At 31.9% G+C, this 23,060-nt stretch overlaps 1 protein-coding gene across 2 annotated transcripts in view; it reads left to right on the top strand.

Annotated features, from left to right (window-relative positions):
* Positions 1–23,060, top strand: part of LOC145249631 (uncharacterized) — a 256,817-nt gene that overhangs the window by 160,244 nt on the left and 73,513 nt on the right. For both annotated transcript variants that reach the window (XM_080111378.1, XM_080111380.1), the window contains one exon: positions 571–646. In XM_080111378.1, coding sequence (XP_079967504.1) covers positions 571–646 — 76 coding nt within the window. The remainder of the gene's footprint in view (positions 1–570; positions 647–23,060) is intronic.

A 23,060-nucleotide genomic window follows, 5' to 3' on the forward strand; every position in this document is an offset into this window, starting at 1 on the left:
ATTCTGAAATTCTTACCTAAAGATTATAAAAAAAAATCCATAACATATAAACATATATAGACAACATATAAACACACATATATGTATCATATAAACATTACACGCATAATGTGTGTATATCTCTAGTGTTATATAAAAGGAATTTGTGTGTGTGTGAGTTAAAGAATTCGTTCCCTATGGACTCGGAAACGGCTGGGCCGATTTTTTTTTAATTTTACATGACGTACTTGATGTGTCTGGGAGTGTTCTTACGTAGATTTTGCATCGGAATGCGTCTGATAAGTGTCGACAATCGATAATCGAAAAAAATCCGATTAACGAAGAAGTCCGATTTTGACCAAAGCTAAGAATGAACCTATAAAATCAACTGCAGATCCTTTAATAAGACAGGAGTGCGTTCGAAATCAATGTTTCTTTTTATAACAAACTTGAATCATGATATTTGATTTTTATACGTTTTACGTCATAATATGTTGATATATGAGAGCGACAGAAACTTTCTTCAAAAATATTTTTCAAAAATTTAAAAATTCAAGGATATTTTATTAATTTCTTTTTTTATATATATAGCTTGAAACAGTGGAACGTACCTCGGTTGACCCGAACGGATCGGATACAGAACGTGCTAACACGTCAGATAATGGAGGTAATTCAAATGTTTTGTATTCCTTTTCTACGTTTTTTAAATTATATATATATATATATATATATATATATATATATATATATATATATATATATATATATTCAGGCAAATATTGTTAATTAAATACCACGGAGTGTATTTGCTTATTTATCTTTTTTTGTAATTTTGCCATTTTTCGAATTGTCATTCTTATGTTTCGGTCGAATTTGTGCAGGAAAGTTCCGTAGTCGTTTCCGTCCATCTGTTTATTTTCTGTTTTTTTTTTTTTTTGCAAGTACTTGCAACTGATTTTCTTCGGTCGTCTTCAAGCAGTTTTTGATTACTGTTTCGCTTATAATCTGATTGCTTTTATATGCTTCAGTTCAAATTACATTTAAATTACTTGAAATAGTGAAGCGTCTCGTGCGTAAAAATAAGAGAGAGAGAGAAAGAGAGTGTGTGTCTTAAAAATATGTAAATGTACTCACACTTTAAAATAATACATTCATGAATTATTTATTTCAGGATAAACTTCCTCTCTTCCTAATTAATTTGATTTACTGTCATGCTATGATTAATTAATTACACCTGCAGAACAGAAAAGCAGCATGTTTAAATGTTAAAGTTAAATACATTTTTAGACACTCTGTGAATACGATAATAAAAGAAAATTATTAAAAAAATATAAGGCGGTTACGTGTCCTATTCATGAATCATTTGGGATTTATTCAAGTTTAAACGCAGTTTAAATCCCGTTTTTCTGGAAATGTCGGCTGTAAATTTTTCTTTGGATACAAAAAAACTTGTTAAAAAATACTAAAAAAATGTTTTATTGGGAAAAAACGTTTAATGAAAAAAAAAATTCCACAAACAAAAAAATATATAAAAATAAAAGGCGGACTTGTACAACCATCACCCCCTACGTAATTTCTATACTGATAGGTTTTTGGAAATTTTTTCACTGGATTATTATTGATTGGACACTAATTAACCAGATTATGAAAAAAAATTGAAAAAAATATCTTCTAAATACGGAAGTGTCTTCAGGAGATATGAAATAGTCCCATGTTGACGTATCGGGAGGCGTATGATATGAAAATTGACAACGGGATGGAAAATTATGAAACATTTCTCCAGCATGTTAGTGAAATTTGTAATACTTAAAAAATTTAAAAAAAAAAAAGTTTTGAAAAAAAACAAAACAAAAAACTACTTCACCTTTCATAAAAACAGATAAATTATTGTAAAGAAACGCCCACAAACTCACCTTTCATAAAACAAATTATTAAAAAAAAAACACCCATAAACTCGCTTAAAAAAACTCGAAACTGTATTGATAATTTCTCACTTTTACAAACATCTATTTATTTATTTATTTATTTATTTATTTGCGTTGACTTAACTCTTTTTAATGCTTTAGTTACTTTTTATTATTATTCATAAAAAGAGTTAAGCCAACGTAAATAATGTTTGTAAAAGTGCGAAATTCTGTAGTCATCTAAGCTTCGGCCTCTCTCCCCCCCACGATGAAATGTTGCATCCCTCTGCCTGTTCTACAAGTATTTTAATGGTGAATGCTCTGACGAACTGCAAGCACTTGTGCCCCCACGACGTAAATACCCCCGACAAACCCAACAAACAGCTAAATCCCACACCTACACAGTAGAGATCCCTAGATGTAAGAAAGCATTCTATTCCAGTAATTTCTTCCCCAGAACTGCTAGACTTTGGAATTCCATTCCGGGCCCCTGCTTCCCCAACTGTACTGACATGCAGAAGTGAACCGACATCTTGCTGCCCAACTCCCTACATAGTATCCCAGTAGCTTATGTCCCTGATAGTAGCCCCTTACACCAAAGTGGCAATGTGCCTTTTTGGGGGTGAAAATGTAATTAAAAAAAGTCATCCAGAAAGGCCTTGTGTCATCCAGAAAGGCCTTGATTGTAATATGAGACCTCCCAACCTGCCGCTTGACCTTTGAGGATTACATAAGAACTTCATCGCGTCGAGTTACATGTCCAATCATCGCCAAAAGTCAATATTGAACAACTGCAGACGCGCGGAGAGAAAAATCAGAGGTGCAATGAATAAAGTGAATATGACTTACGTTACTGATGATGGTTTGTCGGCCTGATTATGCGACCAGACTTGGCTAAAGGGACAGCAGGCAGGAGAGGTGAAGGCAATGTCAAAATAGCGACTGTCGAATTGGATACAATTCCACATACAAGCCAGAAAGAGACTAAATTCAATTTTCTGAATTCGTGCAAGAAATTTGATATTTTTCATTTCGGGGAGTAGGAGAATGTTTCCTTGTGTTTACTAGAGGAGATAATTGTGATCTGGTTCAAAAAAGATAATTTTGAGCCAATATTATATATTAGAACCCTACACCAGTAAGTAGAGATTATGTTAACTGGTATGAATTTCGGCGAGGGTTACATGAAGTACATGGCGACAAAGAAAATAAATCCACATGAAGCTGGCATGACTGCGCCATTATGTAAAATATGTAAACTATGGGCAAATATTATTTGTTCAAACGTTTAAAATGTTACACCAACACGATTATTTAAGAACTGCAGTTAAGCGTTGAACTCAAAATATAAACTCTGAGATCACAATCGTAGAAAAGCCTTTTTAAGAATCGATTTAGCACCACGATTTGGTGTGCAAGATGAGGAGGTACCCTTGATAACCGCTGCGCCATGTTAGATGTTTTCCTACTAATTATTAAGCTTGGAACATCTGAATTACTGATTGGAAATCTCTTTTAATTATCGAGGCAGTTATCTCTAATGATTTGGGTGAACATTTCAGCTGACAGTTTATCTGTTTCACCAATGGATTATAACTTGCTATGCCTCCGTAATGGAAATGAATAGACACACGCTCGAGCGCGCGCGCACACACACACACACATACGCACACACGTCTAAATATGTTACAAAAAGATACACTCACACTCAAAAATCAGACCAAAAAAGCTCCATTTGGAAGTTTTCCTCGCAAATATGAACTATCTATTCTTCCCTCGCGCCCGAGAAAGCCTTGCTGTCCTAACATTTCCATAGACGTCATTAAGATAAACATTCTGAAATGCTCATCTATACTAACTTGGTTTAACCTGAATCTCACAAGGAGACAAGTGAATGAAATACCTAATAACATTGAATTAACTGAAAATACGAAGATTCATTTACAGATATTTACTTTCGCCAAGATGTTTTCATTTGAGATTGTTTATTTGTGTACAGCCTAACGTCAACATCGTTTAGCCGATGGTCACAAAATATCGCTCATGATCTAACTTATATAATTTCTAAAGGTTAAGGTCATGGAAAGCGATAATTTCGGTTTTATCCCTCGTAGAGACTCGTTACTTGGTCCATATAGTAACCAATGAAATCCTGTATTGTATATTACCATGATCTTCATCTGGACATTTTAACATTTTTACGAAATTTCAATTGCAGAGTTTGATACTGGTACAGTTTTTTAACTAAGCAAAATTGACTTTACGATTGTTTACGTAAATAACCGGAAGATGTTGACGCGCTTAGCCAACCAGAACACTCGAGAAGCAAACGAAAAATTTATCCGTAAATTGAGTAACTATCCTGGTAGGCAGAAATCTACTAAATGAGCCGGACAAAAAGCGAACTAACCCTAAACTAACCCTAAACTAACCCTAAACTAACCCTAAACTAACCCTTACCTATTCGGGTTTGATCAGTTTCAAGTTGTACGAATACCCAAAAAACAAAATGCTAAAAAAAAAAATTGTAAACATCATTGATGTATTTGAATATATTAAAAAACACACAATTTATCGAAAGATCTTCACTTTTAACTTTCCCGTAAATTTTTTTTTTTATCATTGACTTCTCTCCTCAAAAAAAAAGTATCGTTAAAAAACATAAGGTGATTTTTTTATGTTAGAAAATTAGCTACGTTTTGATTTTGACCGGCTTGTTTTGATTCAGCTTTTTCTGTCTGAGTACCTATTTCTTCGTCGGTAGGAATCGATGTAACTGGTTCAAAGACTATTCTACTGCCGATTTTACAACTTTCATGCATGGATCTGGTACTCTTTAATAACAGCAACCAATGCATAAAATTACAGCTTGATCAGCTAAATAAGTTTTTAAGTTATCAACGTTATAATCGCATAACTTCTGGAATATTTCATACAATATCGAAAAGGTTTGCCATACGTTGTCAAGCGAAGGTAAGTAGTTTCACGACTGGCTTATAATCTAGATTTCAAATGCAAAACATGCGAGGATTAAAGTTTAGTATCTATTATGTCTTTAAGCATCTTTCTTGACTATTTTTGTCCAAATCCAGAGTGCCCTTTTGGGGGTGGGGGGCGAATCGATATCCCCATATTAAAACTGATCTATTGTCTGATTTTGCTCTCATGGGGAAACAAATAAATTTTATCAGAGGGCGTTTTATTAGTGACGAACGGGATAAGTTTTAATAAAATGTTATTCGTATTATTTTTCATTTTCGGACCTCTGTTCTCATCTTGAGTGTTATAAGAATACTCAAAATGAGAATAGGAGTCCGAAGATTCCAAATAATACGAATAACCAATCCTCATCTCAAAAATTCATAAACGTAATATGCAATAGTTTCTTTCGGATGTTGTTTGAAATGTGAGCATCATTCGTAAACGACTACGATTAGTCGAAAGAGTTTATCCTTTTCAGCCAATCAAAAAAGGGATGAGCTTTTCAAATAACTAAAATCCTTCTTCTCGTTCCGAGCGAAAGATACGTCTGGCGTTTATCTCGCCTCGGGTAGAAAAGTATCTTTTGTTAAAGCTTTTCTTGCTGAAAGAAGTTGATTATTAAGCAACGTCCCTTTCAAATAAATAAACAAAAGATTAAAAATAATCACAAAACATTAGAATGAAATTATCCCAATCAGATAAACAGTCGGTGTAAAGCGAATTACTTATAATCCCTAGACAAACACTTTTTATACAAGAAACTTGTTAAACTTTACACTGAAACGTTTATCTTTTATATATGAAGCTAGAGTTTTGTTCGCATTATTTCTTTGTTAACAAACTCCTGTTAGGTTTTCGGGATAGTCCACAATAACCATATGTATATTCTGAAACTATATTAGATAAGATATTGGATAATAATATTTCATCTTGATCAAATAATGTATAATCATATTGCGTGGTTTGGGTTTGTGCTTGACCTTCAGAAAAAGGAAATATGAAGTTTCATATATATATTATTCCTTAATTGGAATTTTTTATTTTGAGATGAGCATTTTTATGTTAATTTTATTTTTATTTCGGACTATTAGTTGGCTGAAACGTTGTGAACCAAAAAAAAAAATAAATAAATAAACAAAAAACAACAACTAATAAAGATGAGACTAATAGTCCGAAATAAAAATAAAATTTTCTCGTTTATCTCGCCTCGGGTAGAAAAGTATCTTTTGTTAAAGCTTTTCTTGCTGAAAGAAGTTGATTATTAAGCAACGTCCCTTTCAAATAAATAAACAAAAGATTAAAAATAATCACAAAACATTAGAATGAAATTATCCCAATCAGATAAACAGTCGGTGTAAAGCGAATTACTTATAATCCCTAGACAAACACTTTTTATACAAGAAACTTGTTAAACTTTACACTGAAACGTTTATCTTTTATATATGAAGCTAGAGTTTTGTTCGCATTATTTCTTTGTTAACAAACTCCTGTTAGGTTTTCGGGATAGTCCACAATAACCATATGTATATTCTGAAACTATATTAGATAAGATATTGGATAATAATATTTCATCTTGATCAAATAATGTATAATCATATTGCGTGGTTTGGGTTTGTGCTTGACCTTCAGAAAAAGGAAATATGAAGTTTCATATATATATTATTCCTTAATTGGAATTTTTTATTTTGAGATGAGCATTTTTATGTTAATTTTATTTTTATTTCGGACTATTAGTTGGCTGAAACGTTGTGAACCAAAAAAAAAAATAAATAAATAAACAAAAAACAACAACTAATAAAGATGAGACTAATAGTCCGAAATAAAAATAAAATTTTCATATTATTTGATTTGTAATTTAAAATTTATGAAACTGAAATGTTAATGGGTTCATAGCTTGAAAGAAATGGTACACGGGGATCTATATTAACTTTTGGGAATCGGTTGCGTGTCTTGGCGGGATTAAAGACTAAAACCGAATATTGTCGCGTATTCTTGCCAGTATATATATATATATATATATATATATATATATATATATATATATATATATATATATATATATAATGCTGAATGTGTGTGTGTGTGTGTGTGTGTCTGGTCACGAATAGGCTCCTATATGGTTGACTATTTTAAAAAACTGATTACATATAATTATAGAAGATGTATCGAGACACAGGAATGGGTATGTTTGATCTGGAAGAACGGTGGCTCATTAAAATTGTGAGGTCTGCATTCGCGCCTGGTCCACAAAGTATGAAAATAAAAAAATTAAAATAAAAAAAAACGTTTACAAGTGTTTTTGATATAGATGTACATAAGAATACTTTGATAAGTATATTTTAACTTAAATAGGGATGGTATAATAAAATTGTGGGGTCTGCGTTCGCGCCTGGCCTCCATAGAATGGAAATAGGGACAAACTTTAATAAAGACTTTTCATATCTATCTGCGTAAGTATACTTTGATAATTATGTTTCAACTTTAAGAAATATGGTATAATAAAGTTATGGGGTGTTCGTTCGCACCTGACCTCCATAGAAAGGAAATATGTCACAAAGTTTTACAAGGTTTTTTAATATAGATCCACAGAATATTGTGATAAGTGTTTCAGTGTGAACAAGTATGGTATAATAAATAATGGGGTTTATCTATTTTATTTTTACTTTCATCATATTTTGCTTTGGTTTTCATACCCCCAAATTCGAAGCTATCTCTTTACAACACTTTCTTTTCATAACCTATCATACTTTCATAAATCAGAGTCCATTTTCTGTAGGCTGTTTTTGAACCCAGTCAACGAGGGGTACTTTTGCTAGGATTTATATATATATATATATATATATATATAGTCCTGGCCAAAATCATAAGACCACTTAAGAAAGTAAGCGTTTACGCATATTATCGAATTTTTAATCAAACAAATGGTTGAAACCATTGCCAAAAGGGATAATATGATGGGAAAAAAAATGAAATCTGCTTCATTCGAAACCTTAACCCTGATCTAATAATTATTGTTTAAAAAACAAACATTTTCACCTGGTCAAAATGATAAGACCACTGATAATTTATCTAACAAAAGGCAATTATAAATTACTAAAAAGAGTCTCAGTATTTTGTATAGCTTCCATTATAACGAATTACTTCAAAAATTCTCTTCGGCATGATTGCGACTAAGTTTTTTATCAGTTGCGAAGGAATTTTATCCTATGTACTGAAAACTGAATCAGAAAGTTCCTTTATCGAATCATACTGGGTTCTATCCTTGAACACTTCTTTTGCCATTCATCCCCAAAGATTTTCAATGGGATTGAGGCCCGGAGAACATGCTGGATGATCTAACAATTCTATATTATTTGAAGAAAAGTATTCTCGTGCTTATCGAGAAGTGTGTATCGCAGCGTTGTCTTGCTGGAAAATTCAATTTCTTTCACACAGACCTTCAGTCCTGATATAAGCATTTTAAAGCATTGAAATGTACTTCAATGATATTTGCCGGCCTTTCACTACTTGCAACTTTAGGGTCCCAGCTGAAGAGAAAGCACTACAGATCATTAAAGACCCTCCTCTACTATGCTGAGTTGCAAAGGTCTCTTTGAACAAATTTTTATCATGCCAATAGTGTTGAAATCCATCTGGATCATCTAGATTAAACTTTTTCTCATCGGAGAAAATTACATTTTCCCACTTCTCTTCATCCCAAGTCTGGTATTTGGCGGCATATTTAAGTCGGTTAGTTTTGTGCTGTTCAAGAAGACGTGGTTTCTGCAGTCGCTTTAAATGATTGAAACCCTTCATTTTCAGATACCTTCTGATGGTTTTAGGACTACATTCTGCTGCTGTTTGGCTTTTCAATTGACTTGAGCTCATACTGGAGTTTGTTTTTTTTTTTAAACTTCTTCTGATACAGCGATCCAGTGATGGGGTTATTTTTTTTGGTCGACCTGGACTCTTTTTGTGTCCATATTGATCTGGATTTCTTAAAAAATTTGTGATGACCGTTTTGCTACGATTTACTTCATTTGCAATGGATCTATGGGAGAGTCCACCCCTATAAAGCTCAAAGATCCTTCCTCTCTCAAACTCTGATAATGATTTCCCTTTTGCCATTTATAATTTAGTAAGATATTTTTTATCCACTAACAAGTTGCTTTTAGTAACATAAAAAGCTTTTCGTATGCATTTTTTCAAAACTAGCTGATTTTATTAAAGTGGTCTTATCATTTTGACCAGGTGAAAATGTTTGTTTTTTAAAAAAAATAATTATTAGATCAGGCTTAAGGTTTCGAATGAAGATTTCATTTTTTTCCCCATCATATTATCCCTTTTGGCAATGGTTTCAACCATCTGTTTGATTAAAAATTCAATAATATGCGTAAACGCTTACTTTCTAAAGTGGTCTTATGATTTTGACCAGAACTATATATATATATATATATATATATATATATATATATATATACTAGCAGGCCGCCCTGCATTGTCCGGTTATTATATTATATTGGACCCAATATAAAGTAATGATTTTAAAAAAATTTTAAATGGCCCGTGCGTCACCATTGAGAATCGAAACCAAAATGTTTAGTTTACGATTTACTTTTTTTTTTTTTTTTTTATGAAGTCATGTTTTCCGCAAAAAATTAAAACATGAACCAATAGCTATTACGTTACGCATGCATATTTTTAATGCCGTCATTCGACCTTCACACAGCAAATTTCATTTTTTTTTTTTTAATTTTCACACTTTTGCACCGATTTTCCGCGGCTAAAGCCCAAATATAGAGGTTCGCATGGGTTCGAATATCCTATATATTAAGTGTCATGTGTGTAGACCAAAACCTGACACAGGAGTTTGGTAGGCAAAATTTTTTAAACAAATATATATACGCATACATAAATATATAGAGAAATAGGTTTGTGCTTACTATAACCTTTTTACGCAAATATTATGCAAGTATAAATTATGTAGAATATTTGCATGAATATAATTACACGTAATCTATATGTCTATAAAAGTGAACGTGTCTGTGTGCCTGTCTGTGTGTCTGTCTGTGTACATTTCCCTACACAATAACTCTGTCAATTTTTAGTCTACAGACTCGAAATTTGATATACTGAGTACTGAGATTTGGGAAAATCGATGTGATCGGTTTTTGGCAGAAATTTGGATGTTAAGAGGTTAAAGTTCAACGATTTAACCTTTGAGAACGCTACAAAACTCCTCCGACTATTTTGGGTCTAAACACGTGAAATTTTAGATATAGGTTCATTGGACATGGATCTAACTTCATAACTTTATTTGAGCCCAAAACAATAAATTTAAAGTGGTCATAATAGGGGCCAAAGTTAAAAAAAATTGACTTTTTTTTTTTTTGCTCAGCATACACCTCCAAACACCCGAGTAACGCTAGGTACCCATGCTAGTAGTTAACTAAAGATGATCATGTCATAAGAAAACCGAAAAAAACTAATTGGGAATAAATTAAAATGAATGTTTAAAAGAATATGCAAATTAGTTATATCTTTTGCAGATGAATGCAATTCCTCGACCCATATATACAAAGTTGTATTTTTTTTGTAAATAAATAAATAGAAGAAAGGGTGGTTAATATGAATATCAACACACAAAACAAATTTATAGTAGTGTATGTATATATATATATATGAGTAAACAGTTAATAAAATATGTTAAAAAACACTTTGAAATGAGTTAAAAACATTTAATCTGAAAAGGAAACAATAAATTTAATTTTACCATCTTGGATCATTTTGGTAAATTTAATTGTAATTTTTATTTGATATATATATATATATATATACATACATACATACATACATACATACATACATACATACAGTTGGTGTGTGTATTTCACTTGCGATTGATATATTTTATACTATTTGTGTGTAGTGATCGATTTGTTGGCGAAACGGATACACTGCATAGCCAACAAACAACGGTGAATGATTCCAATGACCAAAAAACGTCAGTCCACAATCTTAATTCCATTTTATTTTTATTTATTTTTATTTTTGCGACTAGTTATGCTTTTATCGTCTTACGACCCCCTCGCAACGTCTAAACAAAAGAAATACACTTTGGTTGTCACATCTTGTTCATTAGAAACCTTTCTTTAATTAAATAAGCATACCGATCAAAAGTTTAAAAAGGAGGATGGAAAACAAGACAAAAAAACATGCAAAACTCACGTGAAAGATTATTACAGAACCCCCTCCTCTTCCCCAAAAAACATCTGACGTAATATGGGCCTATTCTTAAGCCTTTGGAAGTGTTCCTTGTTGTGCTTGCAGTTGCACACTCACGCTATATTCCACTTTGTGCACATATACACACCAACACACATATACACACCAACACACACACACATCGCATATGGGGTTTTGTGCTTCTGGGTTACTGGGTCGCATTCTTCGTTCTTCTACTGCATACTTCAACTGATCTTCTGTGGGAATCGTTTTCCCGTATTTTGTAGATTATGTTGGAATAGAATTAAGAGACGTGATACATGATTTAATAATTTGTTTGCTAATAAAGATTTGGTATTTGTCTCAAGTCGAAATTATACTAGTATTATTTCTTAATGTTCTATTCTATTATATCTCAATGTTTACATCAAGGGTGAGAGCAATATAGTATCTGTTCTTTACCATGAGAATATTCTTCCATGCGTTTCTTTATCTTTAGAAGGCGTAGTGTAGTATATTTTCATTAGTCATAAAACCATTATCCCTGACATTTTCTTCCGTTAAGGAGTATAGTATCTGTTTCGTTGTCATACGACCATCATTGAAAACGAGTAGTGTAGTATCTGGTCTGTTATCACGATAGCATCACGCCAAGCATTAATCCGTCCTTTGAGGACACTGTAGTAACTGTTCTGTGATGAGACCATTTATTCAAACATTACCTTCTCTTCTGGGTATGGGCAGTGTAGTATATGCTCATTCGACATGAGACCATTCTCCCAATAATTACCTTCTCATTTTTTGTGGCGGGATGTGTGTGGGGTAGAAACATATTATTAAAAATATGCGACTACTGATCGCTTATTTTTGCTTGTACAGATGCTAGTGACACATAACGTGGGGAAGGAGGGGATTAATGGTCCCAGGGGGGATATGTTCTAATTTAGAACACTTACGCACGCAAAACACGTGTTCAGAAAAGCAAAACAAACATAAGCTGTTATGCAGCTTTGCATTCCTACTTCCCCATTGGACGCACACTTTGGTGCTGTTCCTTGTGGAAATCCTTTTTACAGCTGGTTGCAAGCATGAAAGATAAACGAAGGCGCCATCTGCATATTTTGCGTTTGTATTTATATCTACCCCAGGGTATAGCGTAGTCGTTTGCAGTTGTCTACCCATCAGCATGGCTTAATTGCGTAGAGCACTTTCAAACGCAGATCTTACATAGGAAGAAACAAAAACCAAAAACATTCGCATACAATAGCATATAAATGTTTATGAAGCACATCCATGTGGCAGTGTTGGACCACCCTGTTTATAACCGGGCCACATACTTTATTATTATTCATCCCAAACAAGGCATATTTGCATGTAAAATGTTATCTAAGTGGCGTGTTGGACCACCCTGTTTATGACTGGATCGTATGCTTGTGCTACAAGTAGGTCTGAATAGCTTGAAAAATAGTTTGCTACGGTAGGCTTCACTTTGATTGCAAATCTCTTGTCTCTTTCTCTCATGTGTGAATATATATATATATATATATATATATATATATATATATATATATATATATATATATATATATATATATATATATATATGGCGATTAAGCTACACTGAATATTCCGTGTTTCACCCACTCTAGGATTCTTCAGGCTTCAGACAATCCTAGAGTGGATGAAACGCGGAATATTCAGTGTAGCTTAATCGCCATATATATTTTATAAATTACTAGCTAGCTCTACCTACGTATTGAGCACTTTTTAAGTAAATACTTAAAGTTTACGAATAAATTTATACTTTCGTATATTAATTTTGTGTGAGTAAATGAAGTAGTTATATATATATATATATATATATATATATATATATATATATATATATATATATATATATATATATATATTAGTGATGGGACGATTCCAATACAATTACCGATTCTGATTCCGATTACTTGTAAATCTCTAAATATTTAACTATAAAAGTGTTATTTTGTCCCGATTACTGTAAAAACACAAATGTGCATGTATTTCCTCAAACATAAAAACACCTTTGTGAGGGGGTGATCTAGAGATTTTAGTCGTACTGAAAGTTTAAAATCAATAAATGTTTATTGTAGTAATAACTACAAATCAAAATCAAATAAAAAAGATAATTTAAAGAATCGGTTTTGGCATTGGGAAATAAGCTCAAATTTTCTCGATTATGATACCGATTCCAATACCGATTCCGATACCCCCAAAAGCTCTGATTTTTCCGATTCCCGATTCCGATTCTGATTAATCGTCCCAACACTAATATATATATATATATATATATATATATATTGTGTGTGTGTGTGTGTGTGTGTGTGTGTGTGTGTGTGTGTGGCGCGTAAGTCGATTTACCATTTTAAAATAAAATATATTTTTTGTAAATGAATGTACTTTATTAATTCTGATTTTATTACATTGTTTAAGATTGGAATTTTAGTTTGATTCATGTTTCATGGCTTCCATTTTCGATGCAACCTATGTATATTAGAATCTTACCATATATTAATATCAAAAGAAAAATTATTAAGCAAAAGAATAGATGTAATCTACGGGCGTTTGCACAGAAACAAATATTTAATTTCACACACTAGAGCGGATTAAGAAAAAAATGCAAGGGAGGTAATCCTAGATAAAAAATGATACCACAAGAGTGACCTCCCTTGCATCGGGTAATATAATACGAATCTAAACACTAAGCAAAAAAAAAAACAATATTAAAATAAGCACGCATAAATATAGGAATAAAATTATATAAAATTATATGATAATTGGAAAAAAAAACAAATAGAAAAAATAGGGAAAATTTAAACAAAAATATATAATAAATAAATAAAAAATTAAAAAAAAACGAAAGAACGAGTTAAAACGGAAAACTATCTTTACATAACACCAAAAGATGGAGGAAGTGAGGAGGCATTGCTTTGGAAATCTTTTTACCCAAATATGATGTTCAGCATGTTAAAAATATACCATTTGTTGTAAAAATCTAATGGATAAACATCTGAAGAAGTTGATGGGAACAGGATATTTTTACGGAAACATAAATCGTAAAATTACCACTCATTAATGAAACAGCTGTAATCCAGTAAATAAACGAAGGTTATAAAAAGAAAACACGAGTCTTTGAATTTTCAACAAAACTTTGCACTATATATATATATATATATATATATATATATATATATATAATCAATTTGTCTTTACATAAGCAGTAATTTGTTGCTACAAAGTCATGGGCATGTTTCGGTCTTCTAGTGTTTAGTAACTAGAGACGTAAATAAGCGTTTGTTGCCTGAAAAGGTCTCTATTTACTAAACACTAGAAGGCCGAAACATGCTCATGACTGTGTAACAACAAATTACTGCTTATGTAAAGGCAAATTGAAAATGTAACTTGCTCTACTTCCGTATTGAGCACTCTTATATTAACCTCGTTATATTTCATTGGTTACCCTACTTTTGAAAAATAGCAACCTCAAATATTATATATATATATATATATATATATATATATATATATATATATTTATATATATATATATATATATATATATAGGGGAGAAGGGGGAGATTAACGTATGAAAATATATGGCAGTTAAGATGCACGGGATCTTCCATGTTTCATCCCCGTAAGGAATGGTCAGACTAAAATGCATGGAATTCGTCTTACCTGGTGTTTTATATATACACTAGCATGGGTGCCTGGCGTTTCCCGGGTATTTGGAGGTGTATGTTGAGCAAAAAAAAAAGCGGTCAATTTTTTTTAATTTGACCCCTATTATGACCACTTAAAATTTATTGTTTTGGACTCAAATCAAGTTATTAAGTTAGATCCATATCCAATGAACCTATATCTAAAATTTCAAGTGTTTAGACCCTAAATTGTCGGAGGAATTTGGTAGAGTTCTCAAAGGTCAAATCATTGAACTTTGACTCCTTAATAGCTAAATTTCTGGCCGAACACCGATCACCTCGATTTTCCCAAATCTCAGTACCCAGTATATCAAATTTCGAGTCTGTAGACTAAAAACTGACTGAGTTATTGCATAGGGAAATGTACACACACAGATACACAGACAGTAGACAGACACTTTCTTTTTCATATATGTGTGTGTGTGTGTGTGTGTGTGTGTGTGTGTGTGTGTGTGTGTGTGTGTGTGTGTGTGTGTGTGTGTGCTTCTTTACTTATACAAAATTTACCAAGCATTCACAAAATAAAAATGGATGGTGATATAATGATGTACTACTTAAGAGTACAGCTCCATCATATTGCCAGAGTAAGTAAAAAAAAAAAGAAGTAAAAATGAAATAATTGAAGAGGGAAAAGAAAAGAATAGTAGAATGAGGACGATAGCAGTTGATATGACTTAATTGTTCTCTTATCTGTGAATACTGCCACGTGTTTTTGTGTGTGTGTGTGTGTGTGTGTGTGTGTGTGTGTGTGTGTGTGTGTGTGTGTGTTTTAATGACAGACAACAAGACAAATATTATGAACTCTTAAATTCAAAAAGAAAGGTTCAATGTTTTCCTTTTGATTGCAATAATAATAAAAAAGAAAAAAAACACACAGAATTAAATCTGTTTATGACTTTTGTTCACCCTAAACGAAGCATATTGAAGCTACTGCGATACGGACATCTTAAGTGGAGAGTTGAACAGCAAGATGTTCGCATTGCATTTATGTTTCTTCGTTGTTGATATTGGCAGAGGAAAGAAATTATTAGAGTAGAGAATCGAAGACCGGTGCAGAGAAAACAAAACTAGTGACTACATTTACTATATATATATATATATATATATATATATATATATATATATATATATATATATATATATATATATATATATATATATATATATATATATGATGTAATGATGTAATGACAAGCAATCTACGAAAGATTAATGCAAGCAACAGTAAATGTAGTCACTAGTTTTGTCTTCTCTGCGACAGCCTCTCGAACCAAAGGTTCTCAAGTCCTTCGCCACCCTTACTCACGGCACGCCTCCATCCTGGTCTATCTTCGGCTTGCTCCTCCCACACATTCACATCGATGCCAAGAGCGATCAGATCCCGTATATATATATATAAAGAGAGAGAGAGAGAGAGAGAGAGAGAGAGAAAGAAAGAAAGAAAGAAAGAAAGAAAGAAAGAAAGGGACTCTATCTACTATTATATAAAAGAAACTTTGTGTGCGTCTCCGTGTGTGCCTATGGACTCGAAAAGGCCGGGTCGACACAGAGGTATTTTATGTGTTTGGCAGTGTCTTTAGATAGGTTTTGTATAGAAACATTTTCGATAGGTATTGATAATCGATAATCAAAAAAATCTGATGAAAAAGGTACAGGTGATTTTAACCAAAGTTAACACCTTACACAGCCTAATATCACGAGTGCATTTGAGAAGTTTTATTACGACAGAAGTCGAAGGCTCGACATATAAAATCAAAAGTATATTCGTTGAATATGACAAGGGCACGTTCGAAATGAATGTTTCTGTTTAAACCATGATACTTGACTTTTTCATTTTAAACTTAAATTCAAACTATTATCATTGCACAAGCAATAAGGCTCGGCATATGAAATCAACAGTAGGTTCTTTGATATGACAGTGGTGTATTCGAAATTAACGTTTCTGTTTAGAACACAATTGAACCATGATATTGACTTTTTTGCATTTTAAAATTAAATTCAAGCCATTATATATATAAAAAAAAATAATCTTATAAAATCAACAGTAGGTTATCTACAGTGCAATGTAGATAATGATGCATTGAGGACTACTGAGGGGAGGCTTCCTTTGTACACATTGCGATGGATGACCAACTAGAGCAGGCAATCAATCGATTTGATTGAAAAGTGGGCGATTTTGCCGATTTCGATAACAATAAAAAGTATATATATATATATATATATATATATATATATATATATATATATATATACTAGCATGGGTGCCTGGCGTTTCCCGGGTGTTAGGAGATGTGTTGAGCAAAAAAGAAAGTGGTAGTAGGAAGGCAGGCTCGACCCCGTACCGCGAAGGCGGAAAAGAACGGGGGAAAACGTGACTTCTTTGCTGTTACGATCACCGCCGAACCGAAAGTGATGTAGGTTTAAATTAAGGCTAGACAATCGAAAAGAGGGGATGACTTTCAAAAATATCGGCGAAAAAAACGGCCCCTCCCTGTAGAAATGTGCCCAGTTGAGGGTGAAGAATTAATGTTTTTAGCCAATTTTTCGGTATTTGTCGTCTGACGGGTCGAGCTTCAAATTGATACTGATCTTGCGAAAATCCGTCGCCTCTGTCGAAAGTTTTAGGCAGACATGCAAACATACATACATACCTTTATATATTGGTAGCTCACATTTTCGACCCAAATCGTTTAAAAAGCTTGCCCTATCTCTGAATACCCTTTATGTAAAATTTCAAATGTTTAAACCAGAAATTGTCTAGGTAATTTGGTAGAGACCGCAGAGGTCATTTTTTTTTAACTTTGACCACTATTATGGCCGCCTAAAGATTTATTAAGTTATTAAGTTAGATCCATGTCCAAGGAACAAAATTTATTTTTGTTTATACCTAAAATTCGTGAAGGAGTTTGGAAGAGTTCTCAAAGGTCAAATCATTGAACTTTGTCCCCTTAACAGCCAAATTTCTGGCCAAAAACGGATTACAAATCTCAATACCCTGTATATCAAATTTTTAGTCTGTAGACTGAAAATTGACAGAGTTATTGCGTAAGAAAATATATGAAGGATTAGGTGAAATGAACTAAAATGATATACAATATGATGAATATAGGTGTGTGTGTGTGTGTGTGTATGGGTCACCGTACTTGAAAAATGATCACATTCACTCATAAGTAAGTTTACTTTTATAAACAAACCCTTTGACAAATTTTCCATTTTTTTTTCTCTTAAGGAAATACATGAGTTTTTGATTTAAAATGTTTATTTCTTTTTTATCAAATGAATTTTTTCTTTTTAAATATCTAAAATAAAGCAACATTGAATTAAATAGAAAAAATTATAGCAAGTACTTAATATTTACTTGGCAATATTTTAAAAATGTGAGGTTCCACTTAAACAAAAAAGGTTTTTAACTTTTGACGTTACAAGTAAATTTGCACAAAACTATTCTTTTATTTTATTATTTTTTTTTTTTTTGCTTTGTTTTAAATTAGATTATTTTATTTATTGATCTTTTATCTTTAATTTGTGATATATAAACCTTAGGTGAGAAAATTATTTTCATTTTAATAGACATTTCAAAATGGGGAGGTGAATTAAAAAAAAAAAACGTTTGTCTAGAATATTATATTCGGTTTATTGGAAAATTTCACATTGAACCTGAAAATATCTTAAAAATTGAACGAATAGAAAAATTTTGATAGATTTTTAAATTGAAAAAAATTGAAAAAAATTGAACTTGCAAAATTTAATTGATATCATTACTAAAAAAATGGCTGAATGAGCGCTCGCAGGCACTTTGTAAACACTGCTTTTTAAAAAATAAAAAATATTTCTGTCATTTTTCAAAAAACTTTAATAGTTTATTTTGGAAGTATATTCCATAAAGAAATTTAAAAAAACACTTTTAAAAGAGAAATTGCGAGTTTTGTGTATTTTATTCGCAGTTTTGTGTTAAGGATGTCAAAAATGCCCAAAAAATCTGACACACCTAGTGAAACGCCAGTAAAGTGTTAAGATAGACATTGTTTTAAAAAAAAAGAGAAAAATAACTAAAACGACTCATGGACAACGTGGATAAATACTAGTAACACATTTTTAAAAAAGGGGTTGATATAAATAGACGAAGCAAGAAATACTTTTGCTAAATTGAATTTTCTTTCATGATTTATTACTTCATAAACATAAAACTGCCAACCATCACATGGCGTCTTCGTGGACTTTAGGGAACAAATCGTAGACATGGCGCCATTTGTTTTCCCAGCAATATTCTACCCTAAATTTTATCCCTCTTAAAAGAGAACACTAGTTGTCTCCCTAGTTATTAATCTACCCATTTGTGTCTGTTTTCCCCATTATAGAAATTTTATGTTGACCGCCGCCATCAAATTTCGAGCAATTGTTTTGCATTCTTTGATGTTTGGTCATACAACATCTTGAATTTTTCTCGATGGCATCTTATAAGCAACTGAATTTTTCCTACGAATTATGCATTTATTCGATTTTATTATCATCTGTTACAAAGTTTTAAGGTCAAAGGTTAGAACTATATGATCGTACATTCTCTTTATTTCTTTCGCATCAACTATCTTTTTATGCTTAGTTATTTTGACCAGGGATAATCATCTTATAAACTAAAGATATTTCCTAATTGTTTCGGCGGAAATTCAATTGGTTAGTACACTGTATTTAGAAGCAGAGGTCGTGAGCTCGAACTTCATCTGGGACGTCAGTATTTTTACACTGATTTTGTCCCAAAGTGAAAAGCATTTCGTATTACAATATTAAGCAGATTGATTATTTTATTTATTTATTTATTTATTTTGTAATTTGATTAATTTGCGAGAATTAGGATCCTGAGTAATACCGGATAGTCATATTAGTTATTGTTATTGTTTTCTTTTAAACTCTATTGTCTTCTTCTGTGTACATAAAAAGGCAAAAGTGGTGCGCGCGTTTTTGTATGTCCACGAAAGGCTTTTTTTGGAGGGGCTCTTAACCATGTTACTATTTTTTAGAACTTTCCTTATACTTCCTAGATTATAATATCTACGATTTGCAAACGGACGTCGCTCTACATTTATTTTGATCGACTATAAAAAAAAATACCCTTATTCCGTCCTTTCACGTGTTTGTTCGTCTTTTTCGTATAAATAAAGCAAAACTCATCGAAGCAAAGCCCTCAGCGCCCTTTCATACCGAGACGTCTAGAAAGGCAATTAGCTTGGATCAATTTGGGGAAACCCTCAATATCAGACAATTGCTATTCATTTGAGAGTTCCCCCTTTTTCGGGGGAGCTTGGTTTCCCTAACATCGTGGGGAAACAAATAAATAAAACGGCGGAAAGCTTAACTGGCCTTCAGCCAACGTTCATTTCTGCGCGTGCGTAATTCTTAACTTATTCATTACAAGTCAACTTTTTGATTGACATCGATAAATTTGAACGGTTTTTACTTCCTTTCGCGTCGTAGCGTAGCGGTAAGATCTCAGGTTTTCTTTTACTTTCTTTTGCACCTTCGCATCGCGGGTTCTAGCCTGCCTACCTAACACCCGAGCAACGATGGACACCCCCGCTAGTCATCAATAAATCTTAATTTTAATTAGTCCGAAGAAAACAGTGGATTTTCTTTTTATTACATAAAACAGAACATTTTGCTGCTGCTTTTGGTTAAAGTTATTTCTTTCTTACTTCCTTCCTCGGTTTATCTCTCTTTTTGCTATTTCTCTCCCCCTCCTTCCTCTCTCGCCTTTTCTTTCTTTCTCTCATTTTATAGCCAAATTTGGGTCGACCGATGAATATCGAAAATTGTATGTTATTAAATTTGTCCTCTGTGTCATGAGTGATAGTGGGGGAACTTCTCCGTCTTCCTCTATTTATGCCTAATCAATAATAAAGTATCGATTAGAATTAAATATTAAAATCGATCGAAACTACTTTTTGTGATTTTTTTACATTGTTTTTCTTTGGGACATATATTGATGAATATATTAGTCTGAAAGAAAAGTTTATAAAAGTATATTCAATATGTTTCGAACACATTTTGTGAAAATTACAAAAGTATTTTTCCTTGACTATATGCAATATTTTCCTATAAATCTTGGCGATTATAACATATAATCGAAAAGCTGTCTATTTCCCGTTTTAGGTAGACCGGGCATTTTATAACGATATTTTGGCATAGTTTGTTTTAGTGGAGTACGATGTTGTGTGTCTGAAACGTGTATAATCCCATCATACACGCGACAATTGTCACCTTTCTCGTTTCTATCGTCGTCTCATCAATTCATGTAAACACATAAAACTTCTTTTTAATTAGCATTAGACAAAGTGGTAAAAAACTAAGATAGAAAGATATTTACCCCAAGAGATAAATTACTATGTAAGGGAGAGAGATAGGGGCTTGCGTCGTCATGCTATGCTAGCTCACACTGCATGCACGCCCACCCACACCGATGTTTTATTGGTAGAGAAAAGTTGTCTAGGAGTTGGTCGGAAATTACGTAACATTCCTAATAACCATTTACGTGCTGAGGTAGAAGTGTCAGAAAACGCCATTAAAAATGTGTCATAAAAAATTGAATAATTCGACCTCCTATCTTTTGAAGCTTATAACTACTTGAAAAATGTAATTCGAACCCTAAATTTTTAATTAAAGGAGCAAAGACCAAATTTTAAAAAAATAATAGGTTTAATAGCAAATTATTCAATATTTGTTTTTTTTTTTTGTTTTTTAATCGGTTTTCTTTAAAGATTTAAAGAAAATCGGCGATTTTAACTTACTTCGATAAAATATATGCATATATACATTCCAAAAAATCACTTACCTATAAAAATACTAATCAATGGGTACTTCCATTCTTCATTGTTAAGAATTTATCCATATTTATATTTTATATTCCATATCCTTTTTAAATAAAGACGCGACATCAGATGTTTTTCACAGTTGAAATAAAGGGAGATAAATGTCTGCTTTTCTTCCAGTTCAATTCTCCGGTACCTATAAGCGTCAAAATTAATCTCTCTCTCTCTCTCTCTCTCTCTCTCTCTCTCTCTCTCTCTCTCTCTCTCTCTCTCTCTCTCTATTGCGTGCTGTAAACAAAATTTAATAAAAATGGGCCACCATACTTGAAAAATTATCCCATTTTATTTATAAGTTTTTTGCCGATAAAAAAAACAGTCGACAGATTTTTTTTCTTCTTAAAGAACTACATGAGTTTTTGATTTAATATATTTTAATTCTTCTTTGTGAAGGGATTTTTTTAACATATAAAAAAAACATTGAATGAAATAGAAAAATTGTCGTAATTCTATGGAATTTTCTGGACAATATAACAAGATTATAAGGTTTCACTTTAAAAAAATTCAACGTGGTTTTAAAAAAACGGTTTTACACTTCGGACTTTACAGGTAAATTTGCAAATAACTGTTCTTTTTTGTTTGTTTGTTTTAAATTAGATTATTTTATTTATTGATCTTTTATCTTTAATTTGTGATATATAAATTTGAGGTGAGAAAATTAATTATTTTCATTTTAATAGACATTTCAAAATGGGTGGGGGCGAATTTAAAAAAAAACGTTTGTCTAGAATATTATATTCGGTTTATTAGAAATAGTATAAAATTTCACATTGAACCTGAAAATATCTTAAAAATTGAACCAATAGAAAAATTTTGATAGATTTTTAAAGTTTAAAAATTTAAAAAAATCTAATTCGTAAAATTCAGTTGATTTCATTTCGTAAAAAAATGGCTGCACGAACGCTAGCAGGCACTTCGTAAACAGTTTTTTTTTTTTTTTTTTTTCAAATAAAAAATAATATTTCTGTTATTTTTAAACAACTTTAATAGTTTATTTTGGAAGTATATTCCATAAAGAAATTAAGCAAACCACTTTAAAAAGAGAAATTACGAGTTTTGTATATTTTATTCGCAGTTTTGTGTCAAAAATTCCAAAAAAAATCCTGATACACCTAGCGCTGAGGTTATTTCTTTTATTCCCAATCCTTTCATCATTCTTTCCATCCGAACTGAATGTTTTCGTTATGTTATTTTTTTAATCTGAATATGCGCTTATTATGCGATAAATTAATGTTTTTTATTTTATTTTTCTCTCATATCGTTGTTTTAAAAGCTTTGACATCTTATTAAGTAAACTTTATGTAGTCATAAAATATAAGTCTACATTAGCATAAAACACTTTCTTTTTTTTTGTAACCACCATTGTTATCTATTCAAGTCGTCAGTAATGAAGAAAGCAAAAA

This window comes from Euprymna scolopes, chromosome 28 (assembly GCF_053919585.1).
Source record: "Euprymna scolopes isolate OS-2025 chromosome 28, ASM5391958v1, whole genome shotgun sequence".
Taxonomy (NCBI): domain Eukaryota; kingdom Metazoa; phylum Mollusca; class Cephalopoda; order Sepiida; family Sepiolidae; genus Euprymna; species Euprymna scolopes.